This window comes from Globicephala melas, chromosome 4 (genome assembly GCF_963455315.2).
Source record: "Globicephala melas chromosome 4, mGloMel1.2, whole genome shotgun sequence".
Taxonomy (NCBI): Eukaryota; Metazoa; Chordata; class Mammalia; order Artiodactyla; family Delphinidae; genus Globicephala; species Globicephala melas.
The window spans coordinates 68,863,797-68,876,909 of NC_083317.1; the positions used below are offsets into that span (position 1 = coordinate 68,863,797).

Genomic DNA, 13,113 nt, shown 5'->3' on the forward strand with positions numbered 1-13,113 from the left:
GAGCAAGTGTTATTCACACGCCCAGAAGTCAGAGGCCCTGTGGGAACCAACCTGCTCGCCCCACCAGAGCCAAGGCACTTTGCTGATAACCCAGATTCAAAATAACTGATCCCTAAGTATACCCAACCGCCCCCGACCCAGGCAAGTTCTCTCACGGGGATGTGATAGAAAGGCAAGAAGAGAGAGAAAGAGCCTCTGCCTTTGGAGAGCATCAGCACAATAGAAGGGGCAGATGGACCCAGGCCCTCACACTGGATGTCACCGAGAGAGACAAGCAGTAGTCAGGCTCAGGTCCACAGACTGTGGTAGGGACACTGGCAGGTGAGGACACTCTGCCCTGCTTACAGCAATGCTTCTGGGAATGCATCCTACAAAAGGGCATTTTGAACAAAGAGGTGAGCGGGGGAGGGCAGGAGCCCCTGTCCAGCAGGGACACTGGCCTGTGGGCTGATCTGTTGGGAGGAGACAGTGACCAGCCTGGGACCCTGGAGCTGGCTTTTCAGGAATGGTATCTGAGCTGAGAATCATGGCCGATGAGGGGCGCTGGGCTGGGAGAGGGCCTCTGTGGGGCTGCCTCTCTCAGTGCAGGGTCCTTTGGTCCCCTCAGAGAGTGATGGCCTTCTTTTCCACGGGGCTACCCTTGCCCCAGCACACCTCTTCTGGCCTGGTTGGGGGAAGGAGAGGTCAGGCTGGGCATGAACAGAAGTCTGGTCCTCACCCATCCTAGCTCTCTCATCCCACGGCTGGCTACTTCCCTGGGGGACACGTTTGGGGAGTTTCCCTTAGGGTGTGGGGAGACACCAGGCTGAGGACTGGGCTCGCTGGGCCAGGCAGGAGCAGCAGTACCCTCGTTCCTGCCATCAGACACACACACAAGCCAGCAGCACGGCGTCCTGCCCAAAGCTGCCCTGTCGTCAGGGCAGCCGTCATCATACGAGGAGGAGGATACAGCCAGAGCCACGTGCATCCTGCCGCCTGGAGCCACCGGCTCCGGCCACCTCCCTTTCCGCCACACTGCCCAGCACAAGTCACTGGCTCTGAGCGGGCAAAGCTGTGTGCATCCCAGGTGTGTGTGCGAAGCAGCATGGCCTTTGATCTCAAAAGTCCCCGCACCCCCATGAGACAGATGCACAGACTTGACCAACAAATACCAGGATATTCAGAGAGAGGAAGGGTGATGTCAGTTCTGCCCAGAGAACCTCACTAAGGCTGGAGGAGACCTGGGTAAGGTCTTCAACAGGGAAACCTCAGTCCTGCCGACCCCTTGGGGCAGGATGGCTGATCTGCGCCCCTCCCTCCTACACTCTGAGACCCCACCTCTCAGAAGGACCTCACTATGCTCTCCCACCGGGGTCGGCAAGGCCTCAGGATCTCTTCCCATTGTGGCTAGGAGACAGAATTTGCAGACGCTGCAACAGAAAGGATTTAGGTTGGATTTTTAGGAACTCTGTGGTGAGAGTGAGAACTATATGAGGCACAGGAATCAGGGAACGAGGGTTACTATCTTCTAGAGAGAGACACTTCCATTCATCTGGGAGGGCAGGGGCATGCGCAGATGACCTCCGGCCCCCAGACGTGAGGCTTAGAAGAAACGGACCCCATCTTGCCATTTTCCCTCAGTCTGAGGCTAAGCCTCGGGGAGCAGATATCCCACTGCCAGCAGACATCCTGGTCGAATCCTTGATTGTCTCTCAGCTTCAGTCCCCCAGCTGCCTTCAGCCTTAAACCCAAATGGGACAAAACAGTAGTGAGACCCCCGGGAGAGGTGGAGCATGTAGACCACAGCCCTTGCCCTTCACGGGGGGGAAAGCATCAGAAAGGCAGTTTTTCCAAGCCGTTCAGAGCCTGGACCCCTGGCCGTGCGCGCGGGCTGGGGGAGGGCCCCCGGCAGGCCTGGAGGCTGGGCTGGCCCAGATTGAAGCATCTGGTATTTCCTGTGGGACAGCTTATTCCTGACCTCCAGAAGAAAAACTGTTTCCCAGAGTTTTTTTTGAGAAGGCTCAGCCTGGTGGGGAATTTTGAGAGGAAGGGGAGGGGGATGGGAACCAGGGATCCAATGAAGGGCTCAGCTGGACCGGTCCCTGGGAGAGCCCCTCAAGGCCACAGAGTCTGAAGACCACCCCACCGTCTTGTGCTTTCTCTGAGTGTGTGGGGAGAGGAGGTGCGGGGTGTACGAGGTAGAGGGAGGGGTCCCAAGCCCTAGAGGCTCTGTTCTGAGGCTGCCCTCAGTCAGCAGTGTCTCCCGACCTGGTCCCCCGGCATGCCGGGACAGTACAGCTCAGCTCCAGGTCACCTCCTCAGGGATGGTGCCTTCCTTGCCATCTCTAAGCACCCCTGGCCGTAGGTGGACCTCTTCTGTGCCCTGAGTTCACCTTTATCAGAGCTTGCCTCCCAAGGCCATTACTGAAACACACGCCTCTCTCCCACGCTAGATCATGGAGGGCAGCGACTATTATGAATGTTTTTCCTGAGCCTGGAATGCAGTCAGTTTAAAAACAAAAATTTGCCATTCTGAGAATGTCCAAGGCATATTTCTGGAGCAGGTGATCTGGTAGGATCTATGCAACAGAAAGTCACGAACACTTAATCAAACAACCTACCACTGAAAAAGATAGTATAGTTTCTAAAAGGAAAAAAAAAATGCCTAACTCAGAATTCTTCAAGTGGATTATGCATACAATGAAAAGGGCTAGAATACAGCCTCGCACATAGTAGGTGCTGTATAGATCCTTGTGTTCCGTAGGATGGACTAATACAGGTTTTGAAAAAGCCTTTGCAAGATCCCACACTGAAGGCAATTAAAAATGAATCATCGGTTGACAGCAGCAACAAAAATGAATCCTCATTCATAGGTGGAGAGAAATGTTTGCCAGGGACAGAAGCCTGGCCCGGGGACAGGAAACAAGGCATAAAGATGAAAGCACTTCTCAGGAGCAGCGCAGAGCCCACTGGCCAGCCATGGGCCTCCCAGTCCTGGGCCAAGGCCTGAGCAGCACTGCTGCGGGTCCAGAAAGGGCCTGGTGAGGCCACCCTGCAGGCCTGGAGGGCAGGTCCAGCTGCTGTAAGTGAGCACCCACCGCCCTGCCGTTCCGGGGGACGCAAGAAGAGCAAGGACTCCTCCACAGGTCCCTCCAAGAAGGAACAGTCAACTCAACTGCCTGCCATCACACCTCTCCTGCTCTCCTTGGTGCTAGACAGAGTGGACATAATCATGTTTTGGGGGGCCTGCGGGCTATGAGCCCTATTCAAGTACAGGGTTCAGAGAAGCACCCCTGAAACCTATCAACAGTGCCCACCAGCAGTAGGTCACAGACACACACATTGATGGGGGAAGGGCACAGGAGTCTGTCATGGCCAAAGGCCCCAGGGACAACAGTCTGGGAAGGAGTCCTGGGGGAAGTGAATCTTGATCTTAGATGAGGTAACAGAAGGGGGTTCAGTGCAGTGGAGCAAGTACGGTTCCGAGCCAGGGAGGCGGGGGTGGAGGGGGTGCTCAGTAGGGTGTGAAGGATGGGGAAACCCACTTAGCAACCCCCCTTCTCCCTACAAACCCCTCAGAACACCAGCTGCCTTCCTTGTTTCCACTGGTGCCGTCACTGTGAACCAGTCACCCACACATGGACACTCAGCGCTCCTCCACCCCTTCCTCTCCTCTACCCCAGCCGCCCACCCTTCCAAGCCAGGCAACAGGTTCTGTTAATTCTGCCTTTGCTTCTTGCACTGGTTATCTCCTGTCTGTGCCCATGGCTACCTTGTTGGTCCAGGCCTCACCACCTGTCTCCCCACCCTCTTCGGTAAGCTCCTTCCTTGTCTTTGGGCACAGAATCAATCAAAAGCCGTAAACCCCAGCTTTGTGTCTATTGCTCTCCATTCCCAACTCTTACATGGCTCCCTGCTGCCTTTAGGATTGAGTTCCTTCTTAGTATGATAAAGGATGCAATGGGGCCGATGCTGGGAGCCGGCCTGCCTTGGCTGCCGCCTGTGCTCCTGCCTGGGAAGCCCACACCCTCCCTCTCCTGCTGCGGGCCCTGCCTGCCTTCACACTTCAGATCGAGGCCCTGCTCTTTCACCGCCAGCCTCTCCCTGCGGCCCAGCACTCAGCTCCCTCTCCTCTCACTCCCAGCAGCCATCATCTGCACTTGGCTGGAAGAGGTTTATCACTGTGCGTGTGTGTCCTCTCTTTCCAGATCTATCAGGAGCAGATTTACTCATACCTCTCGGAGGTCCCACTCCCTGCAGCGGAGCCTCCTGAAGTGGTCACTGACGAGGCTCTACCACAGGTTTTCTCCTGGGTCTGTGTTTGACCTGGGCTCTTGTAGACTTGGACAGGGAAGCACTAGAGAAGGGACAGTGGACACAGTGTGGCTGCTGCTTTGAGACCAGGCCTTCTCCCTACCAGGCCCGTTTCAAGGTCAGCTTCCTCTACTGCAGTGAAAATACCAGAAACTCACAAGCCCAGAGGGCACGGCCAGTCTTCCAGCCTCCTGACAACTGTTGACAGTGTTGCGGAATAAACAGCCATTAGCCTTTTCCCTTGATAGACAACACTCTCTGGGGAGCTGATCAGGGAAGGACCCAGGATGCTGACACGCTAACAAGAATTAACTAAGAGGTGATACAGCACAGCGGTCTAGGCGTTGGAACTCAGCTGCCTGCCTTCCAATCCCAGCTCTGTTACTAACTAGCTGTGCAGCCTTGGGCAAAGCGCTTAACTTCTCTGTTAGATGGGCAGTATAGTGGTTGTGAGGATTAAATGAGTGAAAAGCATAGTAAGATGCCTCAGTCAGTGTCTCGCACGTGGTGTTCAATTAGTGCAGGCTACTCTTATTTTTCAAAGGAGAATTACAAATATTTAGAACCTTTTTAACAGTTGGTTTGGGGGCTATCTCCATAATTCCCCCCCGCCCCCCCTGCCCCAGTCTCTCTCTATCCTCTCATTGTCCTGGCCTTCATTTAATCATGTCTTCTTCCCCAGCTTTAGACCTAAAGGGTCCGTCTGAGGTGCTTTCTGTGGGAGGTGACACTGGAGTAGCCAGTGTAAAAGGGTCTCGGCGCCCAGCAGCTATGCTACATCAAGGCACCCTGGGTACGAACAGCCCATTCTAAGGGCTCGGGTGCGTTTCTGAGACCAGAGCTGAGGTGTGCTTACACTGCTTTGTCCAGTTGATTGTTTAGAAGCAGCTCCTGGTGGCTCTGCAGGTTCCACGCAGGTCCCACAACAGCTGCACAGCCATGGGCATCGCCCTCAGCCGTCCCAACATCAGCTTCCCCGAGGGTGGTACAGCCACGGACCTCACAGCGTGTAGGACTATGGGACCACACATGTCCCCACGACGGCAGCTGCCCACCTTCGGTCCCGCCCCGAGAGGTCACCACAGGGTAACCTAGGAAATTCTCCTGGTCGAGGTTTCGGGTCAGTTTTACCCGAAACTTTCCAACAGGGAGGGGCCCACAGAGGTGGCAGGGAAGGCTGGGCATCCACTCCCCTGGACATCTCATCCCACCGTGGTGATCCCCAATACCTTCCTGTGTGTGGAAAGGCCGAACTAGCAGAGGCAGGGGGATGGATGAGATGACTTCTGGAGGCCCCTACCAAGCTGAGGATTTTCATGTGGAAAAGCTATCGTGTCAACACATTAGCAGAAAAGACACCCTTTTTTTCTCTCCTGGCTAATTTCCCCTTTACTCCTTCAGCAGTTAGATTCAGAACGCTCAGCTGTTCCAGATTTGCTGTCTGAGCTGCAGAGTGAAGACAGAAACTCCATCGCGAGGGCAGAGGGATGCTATTTTCAAATGCTTCATTAGGGTTTTTAAGAGGAAGAAAGAAAGCCAGATGAGGGGTGAGGGAGGGGTGGAGGGGGGTGCCGTCAGAGGACGGGAAGGAAGGCAGCACAGCGGGGGGAGTGCTTCTGTCTCAGCTGATCTGGATTTGACAGGACCTGACTGCTAGGGCCTCTGCCCTGACTGCCCTCTACCCCTCAAGGTTAAAATGCCACGACCCCGGGAGCTTGTGCCCTGCCCTGTCCAGAGCTACCAGCATCAGCCTCGAGTCAAGCCAGACTCTATCCTAGGGCCGGCCACCAGAGTGGAAGGCTGCTGTCCTTGGAGCTCGCATCCAGGACTGGGATTTACGGAAACATTTCAAACCAAATGAGGGGTCAGAGAAAATACCCGTCTCGTCCCCATCTCTTCTCTAGGTTAAACTGGCCCATCTGAGAGCTCCAAACCCTGAAAGGCCCCAGATGGCAGGATTTAGGGCCCCCCCTCTTCTCTCCACAACCCAAGAATGTGAAATACCAGCAAACGAAAGTCTCATCCAAATTAGGAAGCGAGTGGCTCTGTCTGCCTGTGAGTGTGTGCCGTAGGGGCTGCTTGGGGTTTTGGCTTGCCCCTCGGGTCCCTTCAAACACACAACGTTATCAAGACTTAAGTTGTTGACCCCAAATCACATCCCGTCACTGCACACCCTGACCTGAACCTAAAATGCTGCTTCAAAGGCAGTTCTCAGCCCCAAGCCTCTGGTCAGCCCTAACCCCAGTGCCCCCATTTCCAAGCCTATGATCGGAGCCTTCTCTGGGCCAAAGCTGGGCATTAGCCCAGGCCTGCTCTGAGGAGCCACGCCTAGGGGTGCCATGAGGGGGCTCTGCCAGACAGATGCCGAGATCTGGGAATGCGCCTGGGGGACCAGGCACCCACCCCTGTCCCCCAGCCATGGAGTGTGGCGGGCACCAATCCCGTGAGTGAGGGGCACAGAGAGTGGCCTTTCCCACCCAGGCTCTGGGCTACTAACACCATCAACAAGCCAGGGCTCCAGGAGCTGATGGTGGCTGGGACAGAGCTACCCTTCCTCCCGGCCCCAACCGTGTTACCTTCTTGGGAGAGGACAATGAACTTGGTAGTCTTGAGCGTCTTTCCATTCAGGGTCCAGGTGATGGTGGCCGGGGGGTCAGAGGACACCTGGCACTGGAGCAGCAGTTTCTCACCCTCCACCACACGGAGATCTCGTAGCTTCTCCTTGAAGGCTGGGGCTGTCCCTTGGCTCTCGGGTCTTTTTTCATTATCTGTGGCCCCTGCATGGCCCCTCTTGCAGTTCACATCATTCTTAACCTCCTTCTTAAGTTCTTCATTCCCAGCTGGTTTTGGGGCCTCGGATAACTTGGCATTGCCCAAGGGTTTGGGGGTCTCAGCCGACTTGACATTACCCAAGGGTTTGGGGGTCTCGGCCGGCTTCGCATTACCCAAGGGTTTGGGGGTCTCAGTCAGCTTGGCATTACCCAAGGGTTTGGGGGTCTCGGCCGGCTTGGCATTGCCCATGGGTTTGGGGGTCTCGGCCGGCTTGGCATTACCCAAGGGTTTGGGGGTCTCAGTCAGCTTGACATTACCCATGGGTTTGGGGGTCTCGGCCGGCTTCGCATTGCCCACGGTTTTCAGAAACCCTGAAGGCTGGGCATTGCCTACAGGCTTGGGACCTTCTGCTGCCTTGGCATTCAAGGCTTCAGAGCTGTTACTGCCATTCTCTGCAGGTAGCGTTTTCTTACTGCCCAACACCGAGCGGAAACCTGGGGTGGCAGGTTTTGGAGGTGGCACCTTCTCAGGCACAGGGGTCTTGGGGGTCCCCTTCTTGGCCAGGACAGAGCGGAAGTCCACCTGCTGGGGGCTATGCACCTTCCGCTCTTCCTCTGACACGGTCTTCGGCTTCACCTGCCGCTGCAGGTTGGCGCGGAAATCCATCTGCTCGGCTGGGATCTCCTTCAGGTCCTCTTCAGACAAGGTCTTGGTACTCACCTTCTTGCCCAGGAGGTCGCGGAAGTCCAGCTGCCCCACCTCCTGCTGGCGGATGGCCTCCTCGGTGTGCTGCCGCGTCTCCACACGCCGCGTGAGCACCCCACGCACGCCCTCGCCGTCTCCCTCGTCGGGCCCGCCCTGCCCTCCTGCTGGCCAGCCGGGCCTCAGGCTCCCGTAGCCGCCACCGCCACCACCATCAGCGCCGGCTCCCCGGCTGCAGAGGCCCTCACCGCTGGCAGGCTCCCTTCCCCTGCGACCAGTGAAGGGAAAAAGGAAAGTAGCAGGAGGAAAAGGGGCTGGGTAAGAAAGAGACGTCGGGGAGAGCACATCCCCAGGGAGGGAAGGAGGGCGGGGGGGAGGGGGCTGGCCAGGCCGTGTTTATAGAAGGGAACTGTGGTGAGAGGCGCTTGCTTGCTTCGTTGGTTGTTACATCGGTAATGACTTCAGTAGCCTTATAAGGGTGCATGCCAAAAAAAAATAAATAAATAAAAAATTTCACCCCCCTCTCCTCCCCGGCTCTCCCTCCCTCATCCCCCTTCCAATCTCTCCCTCTTGGCTCGGGCAGCCTCTCCTGGAGGATACAAACAATCTGGGGCTGCTGGGCCGGGCCTGCTGGGACCAGGAGGAAGGTGGGCGGGTGGTGGCACGGGGCCTGGCTGGGCAGCCCCTGGGTGGTACTCACCGCAGGACAGCTCTGGCAGGGCTGCTCTGTAGCATCAGTGATACCTGGCAACTGCATTCACCAACCTGGTTCCTGAAGAATTCAAGGGATCAGTACAGATCAAGAGGCTTTCTGGGCCAAGGGCCTGCCCAGCCTAGGGCTGTGAGGAGGGCGGGGCAGGCAGGAACTTGGCCCTGGGCTGGCTGGCTGACCCCAGGGAAGACAGGACCCTGGGCTAAGCTGTGACCCTAACACACCCACACCAGACCTAGATTTAGGGCAGGGCCCTCCCCCACTTTGGTCACGCTTTATTTTTCCAGCTCTTGTTTAAAAAGAAAAAAAAAAAAAAGAATCTTCTGGGCAATAGCTACAGTAGGCATCCAGAAGTAGGACTACTTTTATGTAAGTATATTACAAAAATTATACGATCAATCCATCACTCAGTCAAGGAAGAGTGAAGACTAACACAGCTAGGGGCTGGGATGGAGCCCCTTGGTCTAGACTGTGTGGCCCCGGTCAGCCTGCGCAGTGACCCTGAGTCTGGCTCCATGCTCCCTTAATACAGAGGTGGTTATTCCTTCTCCTCACAAGGTGCCCCTACCTGTAGATTTGTACTGAGCAGCAGCCAGTAGGGTGGGATGGGAAAGTTACAGGTCTTGGATTCAAGTAGACCCAGGTCCCAACCCCTTCCCCTGCTAGCCAGCTCTGTGAGTTTAGGCAAAATTACTTAACCTTGATGAACTTCATTTTTCTTGCCTATAAAAACAATGCTGGGCTTCCCTGATGGTGCAGTGGTTAAGATCCTCCTGCCAATGCAGGGGACACGGGTTTGAGCCCCAGTCCGGGAAGATCCCACATGCCACGGAGCAGCTAAGGTCCCCTTCACCTGCTCATGAAATGAAAATACCCTCCAATCCCTACCCATCAGCGAATGGCCTCAGATCAGAACCTTTCGTATTAAAAACCTAACAGGTATCTCCCTACAAGGGTGACCCATTTTCTTCTTCCATTGGGTGGAGAGGGCTCCGGATTCTTCAGCCCATTGTTAAAGCTCTTCATGACCAGCTGAGGCCCCTCTGCTCAGGAAAGGGGCTGCAACCAGGCTTGCTGTGCTGGGCTTACAGCAGATCAGCCCTCTGACCCCACAAGGCTGCCACCTGCTGGCATTTCTGGGCTCTGACCAGCCAAGAAGGTTCTGCTCAGACGAGGGGAAGTGGAGGGGCAGATCTGAGAGGCAAAGGTGACTCTGCCTAATAATAACCACGTTGTATGCAGCACCTTCCAGCCTTCATGACTTGCAGCCACTATCTTTCTTCTCCCCACACAGCCCAGTGAGGCTCAGAGCACTGCTCTGCTCATTCACTGCAAAGGGAAGAAAGGGAGGCCCAGGAGTTTCCGGGATGCAGTGTTGGGCTCTTGGGGTCTCGCACTCATTCCCTGCATTTGGCCATCTTACTTGCACTTCAGGGGCTGACACATGCCCCAGACCCTACCATAGACACAATCCATCTCACTTACTCATGGCAGCTCTGAAAGGTTGGGGTCAGCATTGTTTTTTGTTTTGTTTTTATTTATTTATTTTTTGCTGTGTTGGGTCTTCGTTGCTGTGTGTGGGCTTTCTCTAGTTGTAGCACACAGGGGCTACTCTTTGTTGCGGTGAGCAGGCTTCTCATTGCGGTGGCTTCTCTTGTTGTGGAGCACGGGCTCTAGGTGCTCGGGCTTCAGTAGCTGTGGCACGTGGGCTCAGTAGTTGTGGCTTGCGGGCTCTAGAGCACAGGCTCAGTAGTTGTGGCGCACGGGCTTAGCTGCTCCGTGGCATGTGGGATCTTCCCGGACTGGGGCTCAAACCCGTGTCCCCTGCATTGGCAGGAGGATTCTTAACCACTGCACCATCAGGGAAGCCCAGCATTGTTTTTATAGGTAAGAAAAATGAAGTTCATCAAGGTTAAGTAATTTTGCCTAAACTCACAGAGCTGGCTAGCAGGGGAAGGGGTTGGGGCCTGGGTCTACTTGAATCCAAGACCTGTAACTTTCCCATCCCACCCTACTGGCTGCTGCTCAGTACAAATCTACTCTGGGACGTGTGTGTGTGTGTGTGTGTGTGTGTGTGTGTGTGTGTGTGTGTGTGTGTGTGTGTGTGTGTGTGTGTGTGTGTGTGTGTGTGTGTGTGTGTGTGTGTGTGTGTGTGTGTCTCTGTGTGTGTGTGTCTCTGTGTATGTGTGTGTGTGTGTGTGTGTGTGTGTATCAACTGCAGGCATGTGGGCTCCACCTGATGGGCACCTGTGCCTGCAGGCCCATGTTTGGGAACGTGTGTTATGTCACCCCCACATGGACAGAGAGCTGAGCATGTGTCCCGTAGCTCTGCCGATGCATGTGGGTATCTACCTTGCTTTGCCTGGCCTCCCTCCCAATGGAGGACCAGCTCCGGGTCAGGCCCCAGCAGCCCACTGTGTGGCAGATGACTCTTGAGGGTCCCGGGGGGGGTCACTGTTCACTCCTAGACACTGGGACCCACATGACAGGAGGAGAGGTTGATCTTTCGTGCTCCCTAACCCTCCTCTCACCTCCTGGTCACCTTCCTCAATGCTCAAGCTCTTGGGGGTGCAGATTCAAGGTTTGGGGAGTTTGAGGGCCCAGGGTGCTCCTGTGCTCCACAAACAGCAGTTAGGTGTCTCCTCAGTGTCAGGCCCTGGGAAAGCTGGGAGGCCCTCAGAGCATCCTGAGAACTCAGCACAGAAGGCTAACAGGTCTTGGGTCAACCATGGGAGGTCACTTGGGGGTGAGGCCCAGCCCCCTGGCACCCCCCTTCTGCCAGGCTGCTGGCCAGTAGAGCCCACTCTGTTCCCGCTTTTCTTTCAAGCACAGGGTACGGGGCCTGGGGTTGGCGTGGGGCAGGACAACAAGATGCCCAAGGGCCATGTTTTCTGGGGAGCCCTTTTCGATACCTCCCCAGATGAGTTTCCTCCTCTCACAAGTAGCACACAGCCCAGGTGCAAAACTCAGGAGCAGACACTGACCAGATGGCCCTGCTGTGCCCTCGCCAAGCCCCTCAGAGGCTCTAAATGGTGGGGTGCCCTGACCCCCAAGCTGGAGTAAGCTCTATCTCCCCATGGGGGAAGCAGGTAAGCACTTCTGTTGTTTCCTATTACCTGCCTTGAAGGAGGCAGGTACAGGTGGCCTTCCCCTTCGTTGCCTCACCCTGAGGTACCCAGGCAGTCTGAGGGGGCAGATGGGAGGTAGAGAACTTGGGATACCATGGCTGGCCCACTATGTATATCATTCCTTGGCATGGGGGTCACTATGCCTGCAGCCACAAACTTAAGTCTCTGCTAGACTTTGAAGGCTAATCCTGGGTTCTTCTGGAGCCTGCAAAGGTCAGAGAGGCCTGTTGCCTGGAAGCCACACCCCAGATAATCTAACCAGCTGATCAGCCTCTTCGGCCCTCTTTTTTTTTTTTTTTTTTTAATTTATTTATTTGTTTATTTTTGGCTGCGTTGGGTCTTCATTGCTGCGAGGGCTTTTCTCTAGTTGTGGTGAGCTGGGACCACCTCTTTTTGCGGTGCGCGGGCTTCTCATTGTGGTGGCTTCTCTTGTTGTGGAGCACGGGCTCCAGGCACACAGGCCTCAGTAGTTGCAGCACGCGGGCTCAGTAGTTGTGGCTCGCGGGCTCTAGAGTGCAGGCCCAGCAGTTGTGGCGCACGGGCCTAGTTGCTCCGTGGCATGTGGGATCTTCCTGGACCATGGCTCGAACCCTTGTCCCCTGCGTTAGCAGGCAGACTCTTAACCACTGCGCCACCAGGGAAGTCCCTTTGGCCCTCTTTGGTGCCTGCACATACTGTATTCAGTTACAAAGTCAGGCCTGAGACTGAGGCGCGACCCCCATGTACAGCCCAGGTGCTGCCACAGAGGACATGCGGCTGTCGCCCTGTAAGCTGTACCCTTTACAACTAACAGAATCCTTTGTGTTCCCTGCCTCCTAAACCCTGAATAAGAAGCCCCAGTCTTTGGTTACAAAGCCTTGGACGCTGTCCCACTCTGAATCACCCACCCCTGGAATGGATTTTATATGTAAAATTAGTTTAAAGAACTAATTTCCTCGCAAGTATCAATTTTTGAAATATTTCAGCTGGAATTTGGAGCTGACTTTTTGACATTTCCCCTTTTAGTTCAGAAGACAAGGGCTAGGGGAGGGAAGGGGAGGTAGAAACCAACCACCCGTATGTACCCCCAACTTCAGCAGGACAGAGAGTACCTGTCCCACCCCCACCCTCAGCCTGGCTTCCTCCCAGCCTCCTAGTCTCCCTCCTTGAAAGGCATTCTGTCCTGGGTCTAGGTCTGGTTTCTCTCTAGGTCTGGGTCTGAGAAAAGCCACAGGGCAGCGGGCCCCCTGGCAGGCCTGGCACACACTCCCCAGGGCAACTTTCCACGGACTGGCTCCTTCTCACTGGGGACAAAGCCAAGGCCAGGGCAGCAGCCTCCCAAAGGAATGAAGAGACTGGACTCTGGGGAGGGAAAAGGGGCAAGGGCTGCACGTGTGGGGACCCTAGTGCGATGTCCCAGGCTTCCCAAGTTCCCAGTGCACTGAAACAACGAATGGAGGAGCATCTGATTTAAAGACAGAGCTAGGCTTCCAGTCTAGGCTCTGCTACTCACCTTTGGGTGGCCGT

The 13,113-nt window shown here is 55.5% G+C and overlaps 1 protein-coding gene across 11 annotated transcripts in view; it reads right to left on the reverse strand.

Annotated features, from left to right (window-relative positions):
- MYLK (myosin light chain kinase) overlaps nucleotides 1-13,113 on the reverse strand; it is a 176,015-nt gene that overhangs the window by 71,593 nt on the left and 91,309 nt on the right. For 6 of the 11 annotated variants that reach the window (XM_060298161.2, XM_060298158.2, XM_060298162.2 and 3 more), the window contains 3 exons: nucleotides 8,468-8,539; nucleotides 7,275-8,035; nucleotides 6,870-7,133 (listed from right to left, as the gene is read on the reverse strand). In XM_060298161.2, the coding sequence (XP_060154144.1) occupies nucleotides 6,870-7,133; nucleotides 7,275-8,035; nucleotides 8,468-8,539 (1,097 nt within the window). Of the gene's footprint in view, nucleotides 1-6,869; nucleotides 8,039-8,140; nucleotides 8,149-8,467; nucleotides 8,540-13,113 lie in introns of all 11 variants that reach the window. The other 5 variants (XM_060298160.2, XM_060298155.2, XM_030858528.3 and 2 more) reach the window with 3 other exon arrangements.